At 39.6% G+C, this 21,683-nt stretch overlaps 1 protein-coding gene across 1 annotated transcript; it reads right to left on the bottom strand.

The window, feature by feature from the left end:
* Positions 1–7,545: 7,545 nt before the first annotated feature.
* On the bottom strand, positions 7,546–21,630 carry LOC124074185 (aminoacyl tRNA synthase complex-interacting multifunctional protein 1-like). Its single transcript, XM_046416851.1, has 7 exons — positions 21,398–21,630; positions 17,890–18,020; positions 17,357–17,470; positions 15,395–15,559; positions 12,095–12,303; positions 9,911–10,079; positions 7,546–7,851 (listed from the first exon to the last, which is right to left on the bottom strand). Coding segments are annotated over exons 1-7 (957 nt in total). The 5' UTR covers positions 21,400–21,630; the 3' UTR covers positions 7,546–7,684.
* Between the last annotated feature and the right edge of the window lie 53 nt (positions 21,631–21,683).

Raw genomic sequence — 21,683 nt, forward strand, 5'->3', positions numbered from 1 at the left:
CACTGTAAGACAACCACAGTGAAACAAGAGCTCCTTGTCCAAACTCTCACTCTGTAAATCAAATAATTGTGTTCGCCAGTTCACTGCGTATAAAATTACCCTTACCCAACTCTTCTGACTATCACCCACCATCATATCCAAGATCCCAACACCCTTACTGGTGGCATACAAATCACACATGATGCTATAAATAGGCCCTCTAACAGGCAAGAAGCCATAAACCAAAACAGTAAAGGGTCTCAACTTCAAGCCTTAATTTATCCAAAAAGCTCCCATTCATATCTCCCTTCCTTGTTATCTTGGGTTTCACCCGTGGATGCAGGGGACAGTGGCTTCCTTGTTTGATTCTAATCAAGGTCCTCACCTCAAAAGTTTCCCCCCGGGAACTTCCCTCCTCCCACTCCATGGGGCCTTAAGACACACTCACAGACTGACTCATGACTCACTCAAGTGTCAAGGAAAATTAAGACAAGCCAGAGCTGTCTGAGAGGGCAAAGCTCCTCTGGAGTCTCACTGGAGATTCTCTGTCAATTGTCTTATCTTCTCTGACATGTGGAAGTGTCTCCGCAGGCCTGTTCACTGCTGAAAGATGAATGAGCTCATCAAGGTGCTACACACCCTGAGCAGAGTCATGGTGTTGCTGCTCCAAACATTAGCCTAGGGTCAGTTTTGTGTGAGGTGTTTTATTTTTAGCCTAAAATGGGTTACCGAACTGACTGTGTGAATGATCTGTACTGACATAGCCCTTACAAAATGTTTTGAGTTGTACTGTTTCTCAGCCATCTCCTAAGACAAATGAGGTTATAAAAGTGAAGGGTGCAACTCAAAACACATGTTTCTGCAGTCTTTTCCTTTTTCATTGGTTGGCAACAGGTTGAGTAATTAGGGAGGCTAACCACATCCTTATTTACTCTGCTCACATAGACTTTTTTTTTAAACTCAAATTTCTGTTTCCAATATAACCTTTCATCACTTTGCACATTGATAAGAAGTGGATGGTTAGATGTACCAGCTCAGTATGGATCAGTATCACAAATGGATCAGATAAGCACAAACAAAGCATTTTGCTCAGAAGGATAATTATACAGTCATACAATACTTCCTCCTCCTCTGCATCCTCTTACACATTACTGCAGCAATGAATGATTCTGCATGAGCAGGACTTTCCTTCTGCCACTTCAAATTTGCTTAAATGTCAAAAGAGGAAAAAAGGGGCAATTCACCATCCTAAAGGTCAGTTCAATCAAGCACGTTTAACTCTTCAATGAAACACACACAGTGAAGCCTTTTCTTTGTTTACTGATGATGTTAATTTAGTGGTTGGGTTCTGCCCTCCTGTGGTCAGCACCGCAACTCTCAAGGTGTCTCAGAGGTACAATGAATTTTCTTGTTCAGTGGTCTCTGGTCTTGTACCCTGTGACAAGGACTCCTTGGTTGCATTTGTTTTAAAATTGTCCCTTTTACGCATTGTAATTCATTCATCAGTCAATCATCCATTCAAACAAATTGTCTTTACCTTTCTGGCTGTTTCTTAATCACTCATAGATGAAACCATATCAATATCAGAGGGAACTATTAAGTCCTCAGCTACAGTATATGCAGCTTTTTACACTGAGCAACTCTGTAGGCAACTTTATACGAGGTGAGTTGAGCATTTGAAGGTACAGCTGGAGCTTTAGTGAAGCGACAGATTGCAAGTTTTGTTCTGAAGAAATCAGCTGGCTTGTCTTTGTGCTCCGGATGTGCTGTCTCCTGTCAGAGGCTTGTATTTTCAGTCACACAACACCTTGTGGTGTCTCCTGGTTACCCACCGTCGTAATCTACTGGTGAAGCCGAGGCGACATGTGTCTCATCGTATTTTCTTGTCTTCGCCTTGAAAGTTGGACTTTGACTTGGTGAAGACTCATTCTCTGCTGTGCGTTTGGCTGGGAGCCCTCTCACAAACTTGTCTATGTTATGCGCCTCATTCATGTGCCTTCCCTGAAGTAGCTCCACGACCTCCACTTTGAGAACCACTGGCTTAATGGGACGGAATAGAGTCATCGTTACTGTTTTCAGTGTCACTTGTGCTTTTCCTACGCTGACAACTTAAAATGTCTGCAGTGAAAAGGATGCATGTTGAAGGTAAATGAACATGTAGCCAGTATGATATTTGCATTATTTAAATCCTTTGCCAAACCGAGAGGTAAACTCTTGCAAATATTCTACACTGATGGTCACAAGACCACGTAATAAGAATAGGAGGAAGCTCCCAATAAAACATATACAGAGACAAAACAATATCGAACATCTGAGGAGAGAAAAAGAATACATATCTGATAAATTTCAAATGCTATTTTGCTGTATTTATATTACTTTGGATTTTCAAATGCCTGTCAGTGTATCAACAAATGTTGAAATGTTTTATGTGAATACAGCTGTCATGCTGTCGTGTTTTATGTGAATGCTGTTGTTTCGTGGCTTCATCTTTTTTGTGAAAATTCTCCAACAGAACTAACTAAATTAGGGATTAACATTCTTTTAAAAATGTAGACGTGCAGTATTTCTATCTATTATATAAATGGCTGTTGGTGGTTTATATGAATGTCTGAGTGTTTGTTCTTGACTTTTGGGAGTATACAACAAATCAATCCAGTTCCAGATTCACTTGCTGGATTACAGAGATTTCAACACCATCTCATGATTGGCATCCCATGGGTATCCAATTGTGGATCTTTGATTACAAATGATGTTTGTCGTAACATTTTAACATCCATGTCACATTAACATATATTTTTAAACTGAGAAAGACCATGTGATATGACTGAAAGCAAATCCTGAAGGGACCTTGTGGTGAATTAGTCAAAAATGAACTTTTAACTCTCAATTTTGTTTCTTGTGTCTTCTTCTTCTTATGTTCTCTTGTTTTGTTATCATTCTTGTTTTGTTTTGTTTTTTAACTTTCACTTAATTCTATCGCATTTTTGGATATATTGTAGTACCAAGTAATTCTGAGATATTATGTTCTGTTACAGTAATCTGTTACAGAATTAATTTTTCCCTTTTGCTTTTTCCACTTTGCCATGTTTACAGGATAAGTGGTATTGATTTCAAGTTGGACCTGTCAGGCCACAGGACACAAACTGAGGCTAGACTCCATCTGTTTCCTCTGAAACGAAGTATTATATTAGTCTGTGTTGCTCCCTAGGAGTTTATACATTTTGTGATTTCATTGGTTTTCTCATTGTTGCCTTATGAATTAAGGTCCAATGACAGAGTCACAGCAATTAGGTAACACGTGAAGACAGTCTGCAGGAGTTTGTTCACTATTGCTACCAACTGAAATTGCATTGGCTCCTCAAATTTCTATCAAAATACTCAGACAAGACACAGAAATGTTGGCTTCTATGTAAGCAGTGCTTTTAAAAAGTCCAGTGCGGCCCATAATATGGATAATAGATTTCCTCCAGCTGAAAGAGAAGCTTGGATAATTTTGTTCATTGTGAACACTGGCGAAGCATGAAACCACACACAGAGGAGCATGCAAGAGCTGCTCTTTCAACTAGAGCCAAAATATGTCCATGGAGGTTTGTCTTTCTCTCAGCACTCTGTATGGTTCTTTTCCATCCAAAACATGTTTCTGCCCATCTACTGCTATTATTGAAACAAAGCTGTTGATTATTTTAATTTGTAGGTTGTTTGTTTATTGGCGACCTGCTCCAGATTCTGATTGGTCACATTGAACAGATTTTCCATTGTGTCATAACCACCTACACTGTGATGGAGCGTGGAAGGATTTTCAGACTGCATAGTCAATCACAGAAAAGTTTATTTGTTAATAGTTTCATTTATAAATATCATCTTTCTCAAAAAATGATTTAGGTATTAATGAAGCTATTTGGTGACACAGTCAAATTAATTCATTAAAGCCTGGATCTCAATGAGGCTTTTACCCAGGAACTTAAGTGCAGAAATAGACAAGAAAGTGGCTTTAAAAACCCTCAATAATAGCAGAAGAGGTAGTTAGTGTGGGATCATGGGAGTTGTTGTTCTCAGGGAGAACCAGAATCGCAGAGGACACATAAGATCACCAACAGCTGAAGCGGCACATTCTTCATAATACGAAGTACAAACTTTGATCAATTAAAGCTCCCTTAATTAGTATTAAAAAAACAAAAAAAGAGAGAATTGGCTTTGTAACGTGAAAGAGGTCATTCACAGCGACGAACCCACATAAAGTTATCCCTCAAAACCCTAGTGTAAATGTGTGCTAAAATGTTAGTTCCAACAACTTGTCGGGGTTGTGTAGAGTTCTGACTCCAAACTCAAATAATGCCATTTTAACCACTATGATGCACAAAAATGAATTATCAATGGAAAAATGACTGAAGACCTTGGCTTGGAAGATGTTAGCAGGGGCTGGGAATAACAATACCTCATGATATAATCGTTTGCTGTAGATGTAGACAAAATAGAAAGTCCTGTCAGTGTACATGGTGAAACTGATTAGCTTTCTTTTAAGGACTATGAACATTATCTGTGCCAGGTGAAACAGAATATATTGGAATGGTTCTCAGTTAAAACCACTAAACAAGATATTATATTGTAAATTCCTTATATTTCTATACACATCTGTTTTCATTTCCTCTTATGTGATGTCTTATTTTTAATTGCTTTCATTATTTGTATTTGTATTTGCTTTTGTGTGTTGACAGGCTTTTGTTATTGTTATTTAATTAGGATTTCAATGATCCTAATTAAATCTGATTAAATAATCTCTTTGCTTTCTGACAGTCATAAATTATACAATATCATATCAAGTTTCATATTATTATGGTTTGAAAGGTACCTGTTAAGAAGCTGCAGTAAATAGATACTGTGCAATAATGAAATATATTTAAATTAAAACTATGTTGTCGTTATAGTGTTGCATGCACTTAGGACAGGAGGCCAGTGTTGATCCAACAGTTCATATCGACTTACACGGGGGAGGGAATTCATTGCAACACAAACACAATGAAATGGATCAACAGCCAATATATTACATTTGGATTTTTGAAAACAAGATAGAGGAAAAAAAACAAAACAAAACAATAACACATTTATCAATTTGACAGGATTCAACAACACACATCCAAAGGGTCTTGAAATAATCAAGAAACACAAGATGTCTTGATCCACAACAAATCATATCCTATTTTGCAAATGCAAATCATACTGCCCAATGTGAATCACCACTTGTGTCCCAGAGGTCGGCATTCTTTCATAAAGCCCTGTCATAGTTTGACTTTCACGCTTTGCCACAAATTGACCACTTGGCTTCAGAAATGATAAATATATTCCTCATGGCCCCTCCTGTTTCATGATGTTCTGGTTGATGGGGCACTCTTTGTGAAACTTCGAAACCCTACGTTTAGAAAAAAAAAAAAAAAAAAAAACAATATTAAATTTGCCTGTTAGTCATAGTTACCAATACACTAAATCCTGTTTTCAGATGGGTGAGTTAAGCTCCATCACATCAAAAGACTTGTTTGGGTTTTTCCAAAATTCTTTTCCCTTGCCTTCATATTCAGTCATGTCTGGAGGTGTTGCATTTCTATGTGTCCACCTCTACAAAAGCCTGCTAGAATTATTTACCCTCACTAAGGTCATGTGGAGGACATAAGAAGGAATGAGGTGGGAATGATGAAGCAGCAACACCAACAGGTCTTCTTTCTTTCTTTCAGTTTTTGGAACTGAAAACCAAACATCAAAAATGTCTGGAGCACAGAGGTAGTGGAGCCAGATATAAAAAATGTTTTGATGTGTGGCTTATCACGTAGCACATGTGATGTATGAGCCAAACATTTGTGAAATCAATAATTATGGCCCCAAATGCCTCACGTTATGACCCAAAGACTAGACTGGCCCTTTTCCCAACACTTCTGAGAAACATAGATGTACTAATGAGGAAAACTCTACTAATTTACATAAAAAGCTTATATTCTGTTAGGACAAGTGGGTAACTGCTTCACATGATGTGCACCAGCCGCAGCTGAAAATTCAATTAGGAATGTGTGGTCTGCGAACGTCTGACTCAAAATATCCTGGAGTGAGTTTTCTCTCAGGTTGCAACACTCCTTGTGGTCACGGCAAACCCAGAAAGAACACTGTGGTTTAGGTGAGAATACGCCTCAGCGGCGTTCACTTACTAGAGCTGTCTATGTCATCTAAACGAAAATGAGAGGTTTTCCTCGGCGAGGATCTTTGAACAGTTATTTTTATCTGAGGTGTTTCAAGCTCCCAAAGTAAACAGATGAACTGATTTAAAAACATATAACCACTAATGGCCTATCAGGTGGGTTTTCAAGCGCTAGTTGGAGACTATTTATATGCCTCAACATAAACCTGTGCATGTCCTCAGTCTACACCAGACTAATGACACAGTCTGACTGACAGTGACATGAACAAAAGAACAAAGCAAAAACTCAAAATTCTTTCTGCAGATGAGTGACACCAGCAGATCTAAACCTGCACTTCCAACCAATACTGTCCCATCCATTAGCAGCATGACTACCTGCAGCAGTAGCAGTTCAGAGCTGCAGCTGTAGGAATGTTGATGTGCACCATCTACAGGTACGGAGAATAACGGCCTCTGCGATTTTGAAACTTGTACCACCTGCGGACATTGAGAGTTACGACTGCATCGTGTTATGTAAACTGAAGATCTTACTTTAAGTGTAGTTGTGTTTTTTGTTTTGTTTTTTTAGATCAGCTAACAAGTGCTAAAGGTTTTGTAGCATTGATGCTGTTGCTACACTGTCCTGCTGGCGAAATATTTGGAACTGATCTGACAATCACAGAACAGGCCCCTCTTTTGAGGCATCCTGCTAAAAGTGAATGTGTGAGTTACAGATATAACTATGCAGCTGCAACAACAGCATCAAGAGAATACTCAAAATTTTTTAAGCTGAAGAATCAGGCTCGAACAGTGAACACAACTGTTGCATGGTGGAAGGTTTGACTTATGAGGCATGTTTTTGTAGAGTGGATGGCCTTAATTACTGTTGATGTAACACTGGAGGCCTCAATCTTCTGCGTAGTACAATACTTGCGAAGCGCATAGACTTTTTTTCTTTCAAGGGGACAACTGAATAAAGCAAACAGCAGTAGCAACACAGAGCCGAGACCGACAGTGGGTCAGGAGATTGAAGAGCTTGCCCGAGCACCATCTAAACAGCCCCTGCAAAGAGTTTGAGAACCCGATCTGTTTTTGTTGCGGTTTGTAGTATATCATCACTGTTTCATCGCCTGCTAATTAAAATGGCCAGAACTAGATGAAGTGGAAACCAGCGGTGCCAACTCAAGTCCAGTGCAGTAAGTCCTTCAGAGTTACAGTCTTAAAATCAAAGCACAATCAGGCTAATGTGGCTTGGGGGGAAGAGACGTAGTTGGTGGATTAAGGCAGAACCATAGTTGTATTGATTAACTTCACTTTATGGATGACAACTGTGTATGTTTTAGAGGTTAAAAAATAACATCAGAATGTCATCATCACACATTCTTACAACACTTGACAACTGTATATAAATTTCAAATGCCTTTATTGAACATCTCCAAAGCACTTTCTACAATTCACCACCATCCTGTTTCTCAACACCACCATCGTCATCACTGCAGGTGACTGCCGAGTAAACACTGAGCTATTTCAAGCAGCTCTGTTATTTTATTTAATTCCGCTGTTGCTCATTGTTTGGGCTTTGCACACTCCCTTGCCGGTGACTTCAAAAGCGACTCCCTTGTAGGTTGCAATACACTGGTCATCTGTGCGCAGGTCTGGCTGAACCTGCTCCCACACCTTCTTTTTGGGATTCAGCTCTTTGTCTGGTTCACCTGAAATCACAAAGTCAGTGTGACAGATTAGAGATTCGTGTGTTCTCTGCTCATCCATCAAACCTGCAGGATTAATGGATCCTGATGAACTGATGTCTTATGAACTTTTTGTGACATTTCATGGCCTTGCATAACCGACTCAAATTTGTGCTAAGACACACTGATAAACGACTTTTAACTTACCTTCATGGATTGTTCAGCATACAATCATTCAATCCATATAACAAGCTGAAGCCAAAACAAATTGGGAGTAAAAGACCAATAATTATGCTCTTGATTTATCAGGCCAATTCAAATTTTATTTCTCCCACTTGAACTAGGGAGTCTCATTACTCTATATTGTTCTATTATAGGATTAGCTTGTAAAACTGCCGGTTGTTCTTCACTATAACTCAAAACATATAAACCAAACCTCTCAGAATGAAAATATGCATTCAGGGGAGAAAAAAAATAAATTAAAAGGAGGTTCTCATTTCCCAGGGCCTTTGTTTTACACTGGCATTTGTGAAAAGTCATAGCTGGTACTCGCTAGCTTCTGTCTAGTGTCAGCTTCTTCCTCTCTACATAACCATCTCATGGTATGAGGACACAAATGTGTTTCATTTCCCAAGGCTGTCATTTCTGGTGGTTTACAACCCAAGAGTGGCAACAATCAGTTTTGATCAGAAGCGTGAAAGAGGTTTTGATGAGCAACTTGCGCACAGGCTTAACTTCAAGCAGAAGTACTGGGCCCCATTAGTTGGGGAAATGTGGGCAATTACAACCATGGACTCACACCAACAGTGGATTGGTTGAAACTGGATCTGAGCTGTGGTGCTTTCGGTGGGAGAAAAGAAGAAAAGTAGGGAAGAGACTAGGAATGGGTTTAGTTTAAAAAATTAGGTTAAGGATACCAGCACTAATAAGAATGCAGGCATCGTGTGACGAGTGTGTGGAGTGGTTATTTCGGCTGCAACACCAATACCGAGCTGAAGAAGGGAAAACTTCTTTCATCTCTTATTTTTCATTACATGTACTTTAAAACATAGCCTCAGTTTTAACAGTGTTGTTTTAAACAAACAGGAACACCACAACAAAGTATCCACCAATCGTGCCTTTGCTCTATCCTCCACATTCCTTCTGTTTGCTGGTGAACCACGTTTTGAATAGGATTCTTTTTAATGTCGTATCCATAAAAATGATTCTGTCCAAAGGGATCCCTCATGAATCAAACAGCTTTTAGAGTGGCCAGGACATGTGTACTGCGGGGATGAAAGGCTTGGCAGGCAGGCTGCGGGTACGTAGACCACAAATCCACCTACATCATAGCCCCCCGCCCCGTTTTTTTTTCCCCAACAGGGAACTCCCTCTTGGTTATTGTTCTCAAATGAATAGATAAATAACAAGACCAATTTTCTTTTCACCACCAATATTCATCTTTGTAAACTTTAGTTTTAGAATCAGAGGGACCTAAATCACAACCACACTGGCCTGCCGGCAGTCTTTGATTTCAAGCCACATTCATTAGTGATTGTGTTTGGAATACTTCACAGGAGGGACTTTGACTCTTATACGGTCTAGTTAATGTGTTAATTAATGGGGGAAAAGGGTGGAGGTGTCTCTCCTCTTTCACATTGGAAGACTGTTAAAGCATTTACCTCCAACCAAACAAGCAGGAGGTAATATTCCTAGTAAAGAGCGCTGAGTAGTCTGTCAAAACAGCAGTCACAGGCCATTTAGCCATCACCAAACAGGACCGAGGAGTCTTCTAATGAGACCTCTGAGTGGGGTCTGAGAATGCAACATGATCAGTGTCTTTAGAGGAATGAATGTGGAAATTGCTGTGTTGTTTCTGGCAGAGAGAGGGTTCAAAGACAAGACCTTCATTTCTTGAAAGTCAGACGCATTTTGTGGAAACTGGGAAGGAACTAGGAAGCTTTTTCAGGTGGCTTCAATCAATGACACTCGGTGGTGAGTAAGCATCCCTCTAGTCTGTTTGGTTGGACAGGACTGTAACACTTAAAGATTCCATGCTAAGGTTCAATCCGTTTTGGAGGCTACAGTGATCGGGTTAGGGTACCTGGGTAGCCCTGGAAAGTAATTCTGTCCCCTGGTACTGCTCCGCCTGGAGGGTCAAGGATTTCGACCTTGTCTGGTGAGCTGGCACACATGACCATAGCCTGGGACACCACTCCTCTCATCTTGGCTGGCTTCAGGTTACACATCAGGATCGCCATGCGATTCTGCATCTGCACAGAGGACAAAATGTATTTTTACAGCCCATGTGTCTTACACAATAGAGATGAAAAGCGCAAAGTACAACACCCTCAAATGAAGTGCTGTATGTCGTGTGTGGCGTAGGACAGAAAATTTGAAACTTTAATATAAATTACATTTCAATTTACAATAGAAACAATATTCCCAATTCCAAACAATTTTAAAATTACTGTGACCAAAATGTAAACACCGAGGTGATGTACATCACATCTCAGAATATAATCATGACTTTTTTTTAGGGGTCATTCTTTAAGTACATTGCTTTGACAGAGTTATGTTGGTAGTTTTCATTTTTCTTCTCTAAGCAGTTTCGCAAGTCTTGAATAGTATGTGAATTTAGTGCGACTGTAAAAAATGCTTGCTTTGAGCATTATTTATATTCAGTGTAGACACTTGTCTTAACATTTATTTTTGATGTCAAATACCCTGTCTCAAACCATTTCTAAATAGTGCCTGCTATTTATCCTAGTATAAGAGAAACCCAAGAGTCCTGCCATAAAAACCATAATGTATTTCCTCAGATATTTCACCCCTGCTAGCTTAACAGAAACAGAGAATGGCTCATATAAATAAGACAGTTAACAAGAAAGTAAAGTAGATTTATTGCTTCTGTCAGTAATGGACTGATACAGACACACGAAAGGCAGCAGTAGTTCAGCCTTTCTAACTGCAGGCAGAGACCACTGGCTGTGGCCGCCACAAAATTATTACTCTAACGGCGTCAAACTTTTTTTTAATAAGCTAATGCCTGATATTTGTCTGTGTGCGAAGAAAAACCGTTGTCCCACCCAAGTGTTTATTCTATGGTATAATGGCCTTTTATTTGTGACAAAGTCGGAGTCACACATGACTTCAGCAAGCATATGGTTCCATTTAAATGATATACACTGTCTACACACAGCAGAATGCAGAAGTGTAATGCACAAAGGCTCCCTGGTCTACAAATAAAAAGAGAAACACTGATGACTGTAAAAGTGAATAATGTTTTTCACTTAAATGAAATTCTGCATACAAATTAGTTTGCTCCAGTAGTGAATCATGTGAAATAAAAAAATAAACATTAATACAAGCTGAGTTTACCTAAGAAGTCATTTTCAGTGGTCTAATAAATCCTTGTTATGACCTTTGTGAGCCATTAATGAACACATACAGGTAGAAGAATGCTTCTGTGTCTACTGCCTCTGGGTCATATGCCTCTGCGCACCAGTCGAGCTGCAGTTTACATTCACGTCTGCAAAAAAGCTACGAACTTCAAGACATGGATGCTTCACACATTTTAACACGGCTGCACAAAAGATCCATACCACAGTTTGCTACAGTTTCAAAGCGGGCATCTGATATTAGAGTCGCCAATTCACAATCTGAACAGTGAAATGTGAAATCATAATCATGTTGAATAATGCCCAGAAAAGTTTATTTGCAGAACCTTTGACTTTTTCCACATAAAATGTTATCATTTTATCTTGTCTGACATACTGTGAATTTTCTTTTCATAATTAGTGAATGAATTCTTGGGGGAGCTGGAGCCTATCCCAGCTGACTACGGGCGAGAGGCGGGGTACACCCTGGACTGGTCGCCAGTCAATCGCAGGGCCAACACACAAAGACAAACAATCACACACTCTCACACTCACACCTAGGGGCAATGTAGAGTAGCCAATTAATCTAATGTGCATGTTTTTGGGACTGTGGGAGGAAGCCGGAGTACCCAGAGAAAACCCACGCAGGCACAGGGAGAACATGCAAACTCAACATAGAAGGGCCCAGACCGACTGTAGTTCAGTGACCTCTTTTATTTTTCACCTCATAAACACAGATTGAAGGGTTACTGGTTCTCAGACCCAGCCTCTGTTCAATTATACCTATCACATATCTTAACATCACATGAAATTCCAGAAATGACCTAATACGAGTTTGCCAGTTCATTAGACAAATCTCTGACAATAAGGCAGATGTTATATAGAGTTTATATACAGTTATACTGTACCTGGTCCAGAGGTATGTGCTTGACCAGCCCACTGACAACCGTCCTCGGAGAAGGCTCTCCCACATCAACCTGCTCCACGTAGAGACTGTCAGCATCTGGGTGCTTCTCAGCTGAGATTATACGTCCAACGCGCAGGTCCAGACGAGACACGTCCACCTTGGCTTCATCTTGGCTGGGGCCAGCCTGCTTCTTCTCTGCCTTCTCTCCTCCTGGCATAAAAGAAAAACCATTTTCACACCATTTCAGCAGCTCTTCGCAATAAATCTTCAATGGAAGACTGATGTCAAAAAAAAATGGTTGTGTGCTGGAATTTTGACTTTTTTTCAGTATAGAAAGTCAGACAGTAGCTATCCATAATGTTTTTTTGCACTCTTTACTGAAGAGAGGAATCTGTGCGAGTTTTCATGCTATTATACCAAACGTTCATGATATTTTAGGACATGTTTGTTTAAAAGCACCAAGAATTCAGTCAGCTGGTATATTGCCAAGGGAAATTATAAAAAACAATGCTTAGTTGAAACAACACTGGGCATCTGTCTGGAATCTGATTTCATTTCCTCCCATAAATGAAAACAAAGCCTACCAATGACAGGCCTCAGGGTTGCACGCAGATGCTTGCGTTTCAAGTGACCCATGAATAAATAAAAAATTAAGGAAAAGAGGATTTCTTTTTCACCTCTTCCCAGAAATGTGGGGTACACTCCTTACCTAAATGACAATACCAATACCCACTTTTGGCCGGAGGAGAGTGCTACATGATACAGTAATACAGCAGAATAACAGATGCTTCCTCCCAAGAGACAAAGTACCTTTCACTCGACTGGCTTGCTTACACACATTCAGTCCAGTTTGCATTGATCAAATGAGCACAAAGTCTTTAATCATTCCTCTGAGCCCAAACCAGCCCTGGAGAATATGAATTCCAACCCTTTGCCTTTGATATCCGACTTTTCTTCCCTGTGTAATCAATGCTTTGCTGTGATGACAGCATTGCGACGTAACATTACGAGGACTACACAGAGGGTGCACATGGGTGTGTGGGCTAAAAAGTGATGACTGTTTGGACGAGGTGAGAACACAGCAACATTAAAGCCTGAAGCAACAGAGGGTTTAATCTGTGCAACAGCTTATTGAGAGGAAGAATTATCCATCATTAGCATGTCGCTAACATCTGGAAGCAGGGGTCATGTCAACCTGAATCTGAAGGCCATTTGACAGATTAGAACAACGGGGGTGATCTACCGCAACGTTAAGTAGTTCACATGCCACAACAATGTCATTAACCACATGTAGACCACCTGTAGTAGACCCCTCTGTTCAGCTGAAAAGTCCGCTTCCTCTCCAACTGCATGCGAGGCGGAGATGAATTCAGTGAGGCTTCACAAGACGGCAAAGTTCTAAGGCATAATGCTCACATAGGCAGACGTACACGCCTTATGCATCTTGCACGAAGGGTACATTACGGAAGTAAGTAAATCTATCAAAAAAAGATTCCCCTTAGAGCACGTGGGCTTTATCGCTGACCTCGACGCTGCACTCAGCACTTCTCGCTATCACGGCGCTGACAGCACACCGAAGACCTATGGACTGGAGGCCTTGGAGCGTGTCTATGACCACTACAGGATTTCCTCCCACTGAACTGTGTGATTGCAAGATCCGATTTAAGTCCATGTGGATCAGAGGGAAGGTCTTGAGTTTAGGCTAGTCTACATTGAGTCAGATGGGTTCAATTTAATCAAATGCCATTAAATAAGCAATGTCTCATTATCTTTAAGAAATGACACGTAAAATTAATTATGAAGAAATTTATTACCAACCTGTCAGTCAAAATGACCGACAACAACAAATTCTAAGGAAAAATCGGTCTGGATGTAACACGCAAATTAACTTATCAGTGTCTTAAGTTTGTCTCTTCCCCTTACAATCCCATAAAGACATCCAGTGCTAATCATTCCCCATCACTGCAGCAGTCTACAATGCAAGAAGAGCAGTAAAAGAGGCAAAAAAGGACTACAGGGAGAAAAAAGAAAAAGCGCCCTCTTCGCAGCCTCAAAAAGAGGGACCCTCACGCCTGGACAAACCCGTGAGGAAGGCAGGCTCTGTTCTGGGCACAGAGCTGGACAGCCTGACCTCTGTGGCAGAGCGACGGGCCCAGGGCAAGCTCCTGTCGATCACGGACAATCCACTGCATCCACTGCACAACATCATCTCCAGGCAGAGACACAGACAGACCGAGGAGATCATTCCTCCCCGACGTCCTGCGGCTCGTTAACTCCACTCCTCACTGTTCTGAACTGGAATCGGTACTGCACTACTGCACTACACACTGTTCACTATGCACCTTAAATTATCATACACTCCGCTTGTGCCAGACTTTTTTTTACTTTTTAAATCTCTTGAACCTTTGAGTAGTGTGCTTTCATTAGCATGTATTGCATGCCTTTTTATCTTTTATATCTTAAGTCTGTGGATGCTGCCGGAATTTTGCAAATTTCCCTTGGGGATGAATAAAGTATCTATCTATCTATCTATCTATTTAAACTCTTTTAGTACACAAACTGAAGGGACTGGCAGGATTACACTTCGCTGGGACCATCGTAGTCCAGATATCTTATTGCTCAAACAAAAGTAAATATCTGGATGATTTCCTGCAAATTAAATGAAATCCTGTGAAATTTTGTGTTCCAAATTTTTCAAAAACATAAAAAAGTTTATGCTGTTACATTTGGTACATAGTGATACTTTGGTTTTATGATAGGGTCAAAGAATGAAGCACATCCATAAAACACTAACATTAAATCACTCTCAAATTGGATTAAATTACTGGTGACATAAGACACTGACGCCTTGTCCCAAAGGCAACTTATAAATCATAAACTCCATAAAAAAAAAAAAAAGTGAAGTTTAACAAAACATTTTCCAACTGAGACCCAGAGATCTTGGATCCATTAAGAGAGCAATATCGCTGCCTTACATCCATTATCACCCAGGATTAAAAATTCAAATGAAAAAACATGTTTTGAGAAGGTCAACTGAATTTTGAAGAACAGACCTCTGCACTAATCCAACTGTTAGTGGGGAAAAAAGGGATCTTAAACAAGAATATAATTGAAAAAAAAGCAACAATGTTGATGACGGCTGAAGTGAGTGATGAAATGGCACACGAATGCTGTTACATGACACATCTAAACAGGCTTAATTTCATCTTCAAACAATAGTTTTATTGGGTATGAAAACTTCAAAGGATTCATAATGTAACCCTTCTATGTGCCATAGTTTTTTTTTCTCTCCAGATGTTACCTTTTTTCTCTGCCTTCTTCTTCTTAATCTCATCTTTGGGGCTCTGGACAGCAGCAGCAGCAGCATCAGGCGAGGCGGAGGCTGCTGTTCCGGAAAGTTTGGGAGGCGTGGGCTGTGAAACGCACTCAACACTGGCGTCACCTGATGGCATGGCCACCTCACACACTGCAGGAGGACACAGAAAAAAGGTTAGTGGAACTGAAACTTGAAGTTTTAAATAGTCTTAAATAACTCTGGTGATTGCTGTTCTCTGCAGATAGCTTCCCGAATATCATGCAAAAGTATGAAAAGACATGACCATGGCAGCACTGACGTGAAAGGGATCATTTATGTCACAAATACACAAACGTATATGACTCCTTAGTTGTCCCTTTTCATGCACGGAACTGGTTGCATCAACATAATACAATGAAATGATACGGAGCAAGCTTTATTTACACACCCAGTGGGAGGACTGCTTTGCTGTTGCAAACAGTTTTGATGGGAAAATGACAGTGTCCGAGTGGATGGAAACAAGGAAATGGAGCCATAAAGCAGGGAACAATGTCCTACAAAAAGAAAAAACATAACCCCTCATTTAAGGCGCCTGAAAAAAAAATCTAGGGCCCGTGTCTGACAAACATCGGTCTGCAGGCACACCACTGTCACCATAATGCTTTTAATTACCTTAATTGTATGTTATGTTAGGACCTGAGATCAGGACCTTTCCGGTTTACCTTGGAATTACAGGCAATAACCTCTTAACTTCTTTACATCCTCTTGAGTTTACACTGAAAGTTTTGACATTGAGAACCAACTTTATACACAATATATGGCAGCATAACATACTGTATGAACATGCAGTGAGGTAAAGCTGCAAGAATCAATACTGTTATATTAACTATGAATTAAATGACTGTGTAATGTGGAAAGGATTTCTTGTACTGACAAACCCAAAGAATTGAAATCCACCTCATATCTACTGAGATGTTTATCCTGGTTGGGTTTTCTGACCAACACACAAACAGTTTAGAGACTAGCTTGCGAAGATAATCAAGTATTTACCAGCTTAAAAAATATTTCAGTCAGGGGATTGGTGGAGACCAAAAGAGAGCTTAAAGCAGACAGAATACTAGCGAGAAACACAATATCAAATCAAAACTTGTGTTGCTCCTTCGATGGGTAAACAGACAACTATTTGCAATCATATTTGCATTCCACTTTAAAACGAATTTGAAGCAAATCCGTAACTGACATGCGGACCTGTTTTTCCTCAATTCTCTATTACAGTCATGCTCAGTAGTTTGTTTTTCTCATCTCAATAACAAATCACCAAAGAAGACTGAAATTCCTTTCAAAAAGGTCCGTATTTACCCGTGTTTTGATTAATGTATTTTATGCCACATTAAACTCGAAAAGAACCCCCCATAAACAACGATCACAATTAGATACAATGTGTGGAAAAACAGTCTTGGGTGTATTGGAACACATTCCTTTAACACTCCAACACTAACATATTGAGCTATTTTGAATAAGGTTGAATTGCTTATTTCTTCCAGTCCCCCTTTATTTCTGCAGCTTCTTTCTGGAAAACATTAAATGCGTGTTAATGATCTGAGCTGTTTGCCCTTGAATATCAGCGTATGTCAGACGCGCAACAGCTGACAGACATGTTGTCCCCATCACTCCCCATCACTCCCCATCACTAATGGGGATTCTTGAAGCACTACAGTTGTTTATATTAAAAACAAAAAAGATCTGGATATAATGGGCTGAGGCGAGACTGCACAAGATGTTATCATTGATAGTGCAATCCAAACTATGCTCTAATGAGCAACAACTGACACCAAATGCTCATAAGTCAGGCACACAAAACAGCTTCTATGGCTGGATACGAAGGATAACAACATGAAGGTCTCTTTAAAGACAAACATACATTTGATCCGCAATGGAAGTCTTTGCTGGGAACAAAACTCAACATACCTCCCCTCTTCTGCTCTTTTTCCAGCAGCTGCTTTTTGAGTTCTTCGATGTCATTCTTCAATTTGGCATTCTCCACCATAAGTTTCTTTTCTTCTCTGACACTGGCCTGGATGGCTGCAGCAAGGCAAATTCTTGTTAAATCTCAGCCCTGGAATGAAATTTCACTATCCCACAGGACATTTTAAGAACTACTTCTGAACTAGTACAAATACACTACTGACTAAAATGCGATGACTATTAAAATCTATGCTGTGTCTCTTTAGGAGTTAAAGAAGCCTTGATTTATTCATTCAAGTACACTATCTTATATATGAGGCCTCAAGTTTCATTAAACTGCCAGTGGTGCTACAGGGATTTCACTCTTAAAACTGAGGCCGTGAATCATATATGTAGGTGGCCCTTCAGCCAAAAATTCAGTCCTTACTTTATGGATATTCTATATGTTACACCTTAACACAGAATAAATTTAGCCTTGTAAGACAAAGTTGGACACTATAATTCAGAAAAGTGTATGTTTTAAGTGTGTCTCTTACCGGCTTTCTCCTTTAGCAGCTGGACTTGTCGTTTCAGGTACTCGATGATCTGGTCAGCCTCAGCAGCCCGCTGCTCCAGCCTCATCAACGGATTGTGACTTGACATCTTGAACAAGCAACGAGCTAAATACCTAACGGTCCAAAAAAGACACACAGTGCTTGATATTACATCTATACAATATATCAAACTAATTAGAATCCAACATTTTATCTTTGGGTTTTAAAAGTGAAATGTCTCTTTCCTTTTGTTTTAAATGTAGGCAAAGGTTCATGCATCAAGATGGCATGTACGGTGAACACTTAAAAAGTCACCCTATTCTAAGTTATTTCAAGGTACTCAAAGTGACAGTGGCAATGTAAAAAGAGATGGTATTCTAAAGTAGTATGCTGATATATGTTTAGAGTTACAGGGTTTGAATTCCAAGACACCACCACAAACGACAGCCTCCAAAATGACCACAGAGGAAAGTCACCTCCTTACTGACTCTCAACAAAAACTTTTCCAACAAAACATTTTGACAAAGGTGCAAAGTGCTGCAGGGCTGTTCAACAGGACTGCTGTACATTATACAGAGGTTTCTTTCTTTGTTAAACACATCATAATATAATGTGGTGGGAGAGTTTTAACTTCTTCATGAGTAAACGCTGTATATTTCTAAATCAAAGCAACAATCACAATCTTTTCCCTAATGCGTGCATCAGTAGGCATAAACCATGTGTTAATGGGATTTTCCTGACTGATATATTCTGTCTGGCAGCCCAAAATCTGACCTCAGTCTACAAGGCATGTTGGGAAATAATCAGAAGAACATCTGTTGATTTTCATGATTTGTTTTTTTAACAAAATATTATATTCCACAAAAGTGAAACAATTTGCAGAAATGTGCCAAAATAGAATGGCTGGTGCCTTTTGCGCAATTTCCGAACCTTTGGCTGGCTTAGCTCAGTGCAAATGTACGTTTTCTTTGACTCTTTCTTGGATTGGTTTGTTGTACGGTACATGTATGTATGTATGTACAGTATACACCTGTATTATATTTTTATTCAAGAGAGCTTAAAGAGAGTTTGCGCTTCATGGCCCTTTCCCTGTAAATCTTTGAAACGAAATAAAGAAAAGTGATGGTAAATTAGGAACTGTTGATTCCAAAGTCATCAAATTTGCACAAAGTTTGCTGCACCAAGTCAACAAGACTGGCAAGCCAAATTCTTGTATTAATTCCTAACTTTCTGTCATAGCAACAACTGGTAAGACACAGAAGTGACATGGAGATAATTTATCCTTTAAACCATAGATAGCATCAAGCTCAACCAGTTCAAAGGGGATCAGTGACTCGTGGGCCACCGAACCAAAATACAACTGGACCTCAGTTTGGTTTTGGGGTAATGTTTCTTTATCACGTTGAGCTTGGCAAATTACTTTTTGAAGAAAGAGGAAAAGAAGGATTTTTACAAGGCTGAAGCATGGGGAAGAAAACTTCTTACACATATTACAAGGAGGCGCTGGAAAACAACAGCTGGCCTGAGATGAAAACAAAATGTTGGGGGATGAGGAAATTAGAAACACAAAAGAGCTGGAGTTGATAAAATCAAGGATCAAAGCATTGTTTTTCAAGAAACTGAATTGATTTAAACAGGACCAGTGGTGGAGTAACAGAAAGAGCCACAAAAAGGCTGATCTCATTTGGATAACCTCTGACAATGGGTCCGGGGGCCAACGTATGGTCCGCAGCACAAAGACATGAGGAGCTCATATCAACTTTGGATTTCACAGGGAAACACTCAAATGTATTAATAATGTCAAAGTGACATGAGCTTCATAGATTTCAGTATTCACTGTATGGAAATGAGAATACATGTGACTCCTCTCCTGAATTGCAATGAATGAAATTTGCTTTCAAATTTAGGCTAACTAAGCTACACAGAGGACAAGTGGTGCTCAACTGGAAGAGGCATCTGACTACATCCACTATTACCAGTGTCCTAAAAATAAACATGCCTGCCTGCTTGCTTAGTCAGATAATTTCCCATAGTTCACACAAACAGGCTGAGCCTACATTTTTAAGTTAAAATACCTACCTAAGATAAGAAAACATAGCTACACACAGGCCAAGCAGGTGGTATGAATCATACCTTTAATTAGATCTGCAGCATTGAACCACCAGCTCTCTCTGGCATGGTGGTGGTGTGTGAGCAGACCCAAGTGTTTCCTCTTTTCATGCTTCATTCCCACAGTAAAAATTTACTGTAGGGGGATACTTCCCTACCTGCCTGCTAACCAGAGCACTTCAAATAAGAAGAGAGTGCAGTATGCCAGCACCACCTGAAGGCATTAAAAGGACCTACACATTTAAGGAATCCATATGAGTTGTGGATCCTTCAGCACCAGATGTGGTCACTGGTTTTCTATGAGACATAAATGCTCTTCTTTCTCATATGTGAGCTTTAATCACTGTTCAAAATGCACTAATAACTGAGAAAAAAAAAACTATGACAACAAACATAGTAACAATTGATTGTTGTGGTAAATTTGATAACAAATCTAACATGCTGGTAATATTTATAAACAATACTCATAAGTTATTTCATGATATTCATTTAAATGTGTTACACTGCCAAAAATACATAACAGGAGGTTCAGATGTTAGTATAATAAAAACCTCAAAACCACAATTTATGTCTGCAAAGGAAAGAGCAAGACAAAGCAGAAACAGTGAGACAAGTGGGGCTGCATTTATCACTTCATTATCTGGTCTCATATGGTAAGTGATATTTTAATATTGTGTGTGTATATATATGTTATATGTATACATATATATATGTGTGTATATATATATACACACAGACACGTCAATGTATTTACATGAGTAGTCAATTTAGATGAGTGCTAAAATGATTGGACTAGATCAGGGACAGCAGATTCATTGATGGTTATTTTTTTATTGTATTGAAATGTTTAAGGTGCTGATCATATACATTCATGCACGTTAGAGTATTATTGATCATCTGACTGATCCATTCAGTTTTGTGCCACGAAATCAGCTGTTTGGGTTGGGTGGCTAACAACACAAAATATGCTACACATTTAAAAAAAAAAATGTTATGACACACTCGGCAGATAGATCAGTAATGAAGATCATTGCTGACTGCTGTCCACATACTTCTTCTAAAGGCAAAACAAAATCGAAACCACAGAATCATTTGCAACTCACAGCAATGGAACAACAGTGTCATTACATCATACTGAAGAATGGATTGCTCAGAAATGTGTAATTAACATTTTTTGACGTTGTTGGTTTAATCAGCAAGTTCTTTGCCATTTAATCTCACATAGAACTAACGTAAGTATCTTCAACTATGCTGAGACAAGGAAAATCTGCAAAACTTAAGCTAACTCTCGTGCAGCTAACATTCGTACGCCACTAGCTGCCACGGTTTTTATACGTTACTAACGGCTTACGCTACCTTACTTTAATCAGTAAAATAAAACAAAAATACTTTCGAAACTTACATGGACTGGGCAATGACCGCAACACGTTTTAAGGAGCGCTGGGGCTTCACAGCTGCTTGACCTGCTGACGTTATATCGGCTATCTGACAGCCAGGCACGCAACAGTTAGCCACATAGAGGCTGATTCAGGCCCCCACGGCTAGATCTTTGAACTATCCGGATATGAAGAAGGCCTGTCGTTTTTGGCCTAGCGTTAGCTAGCTATATGTTCTATAGATCGAATATTTTCCCGAAATGCAAGGAGGCAACGGATATTGCCTGTGTGTAATTTCTAAAAAGAAAATTA

The sequence above is a fragment of the Scatophagus argus genome, chromosome 2 (assembly GCF_020382885.2).
Source record: "Scatophagus argus isolate fScaArg1 chromosome 2, fScaArg1.pri, whole genome shotgun sequence".
Classification (NCBI taxonomy): domain Eukaryota; kingdom Metazoa; phylum Chordata; class Actinopteri; family Scatophagidae; genus Scatophagus; species Scatophagus argus.

Excerpts from the sequence above, each read along its gene's own strand:
- LOC124074185 (XM_046416851.1), bottom strand. Across the intron at positions 10,080-12,094 it reads AGCACATACCTCTGGACCAG|ATGCAGAATCGCATGGCGAT; the intron begins GTACAGTATAAC and ends TCCTCTGTGCAG. Across the intron at positions 7,852-9,910 it reads TACTTTCCAGGGCTACCCAG|GTGAACCAGACAAAGAGCTG; the intron begins GTACCCTAACCC and ends TTGTGATTTCAG.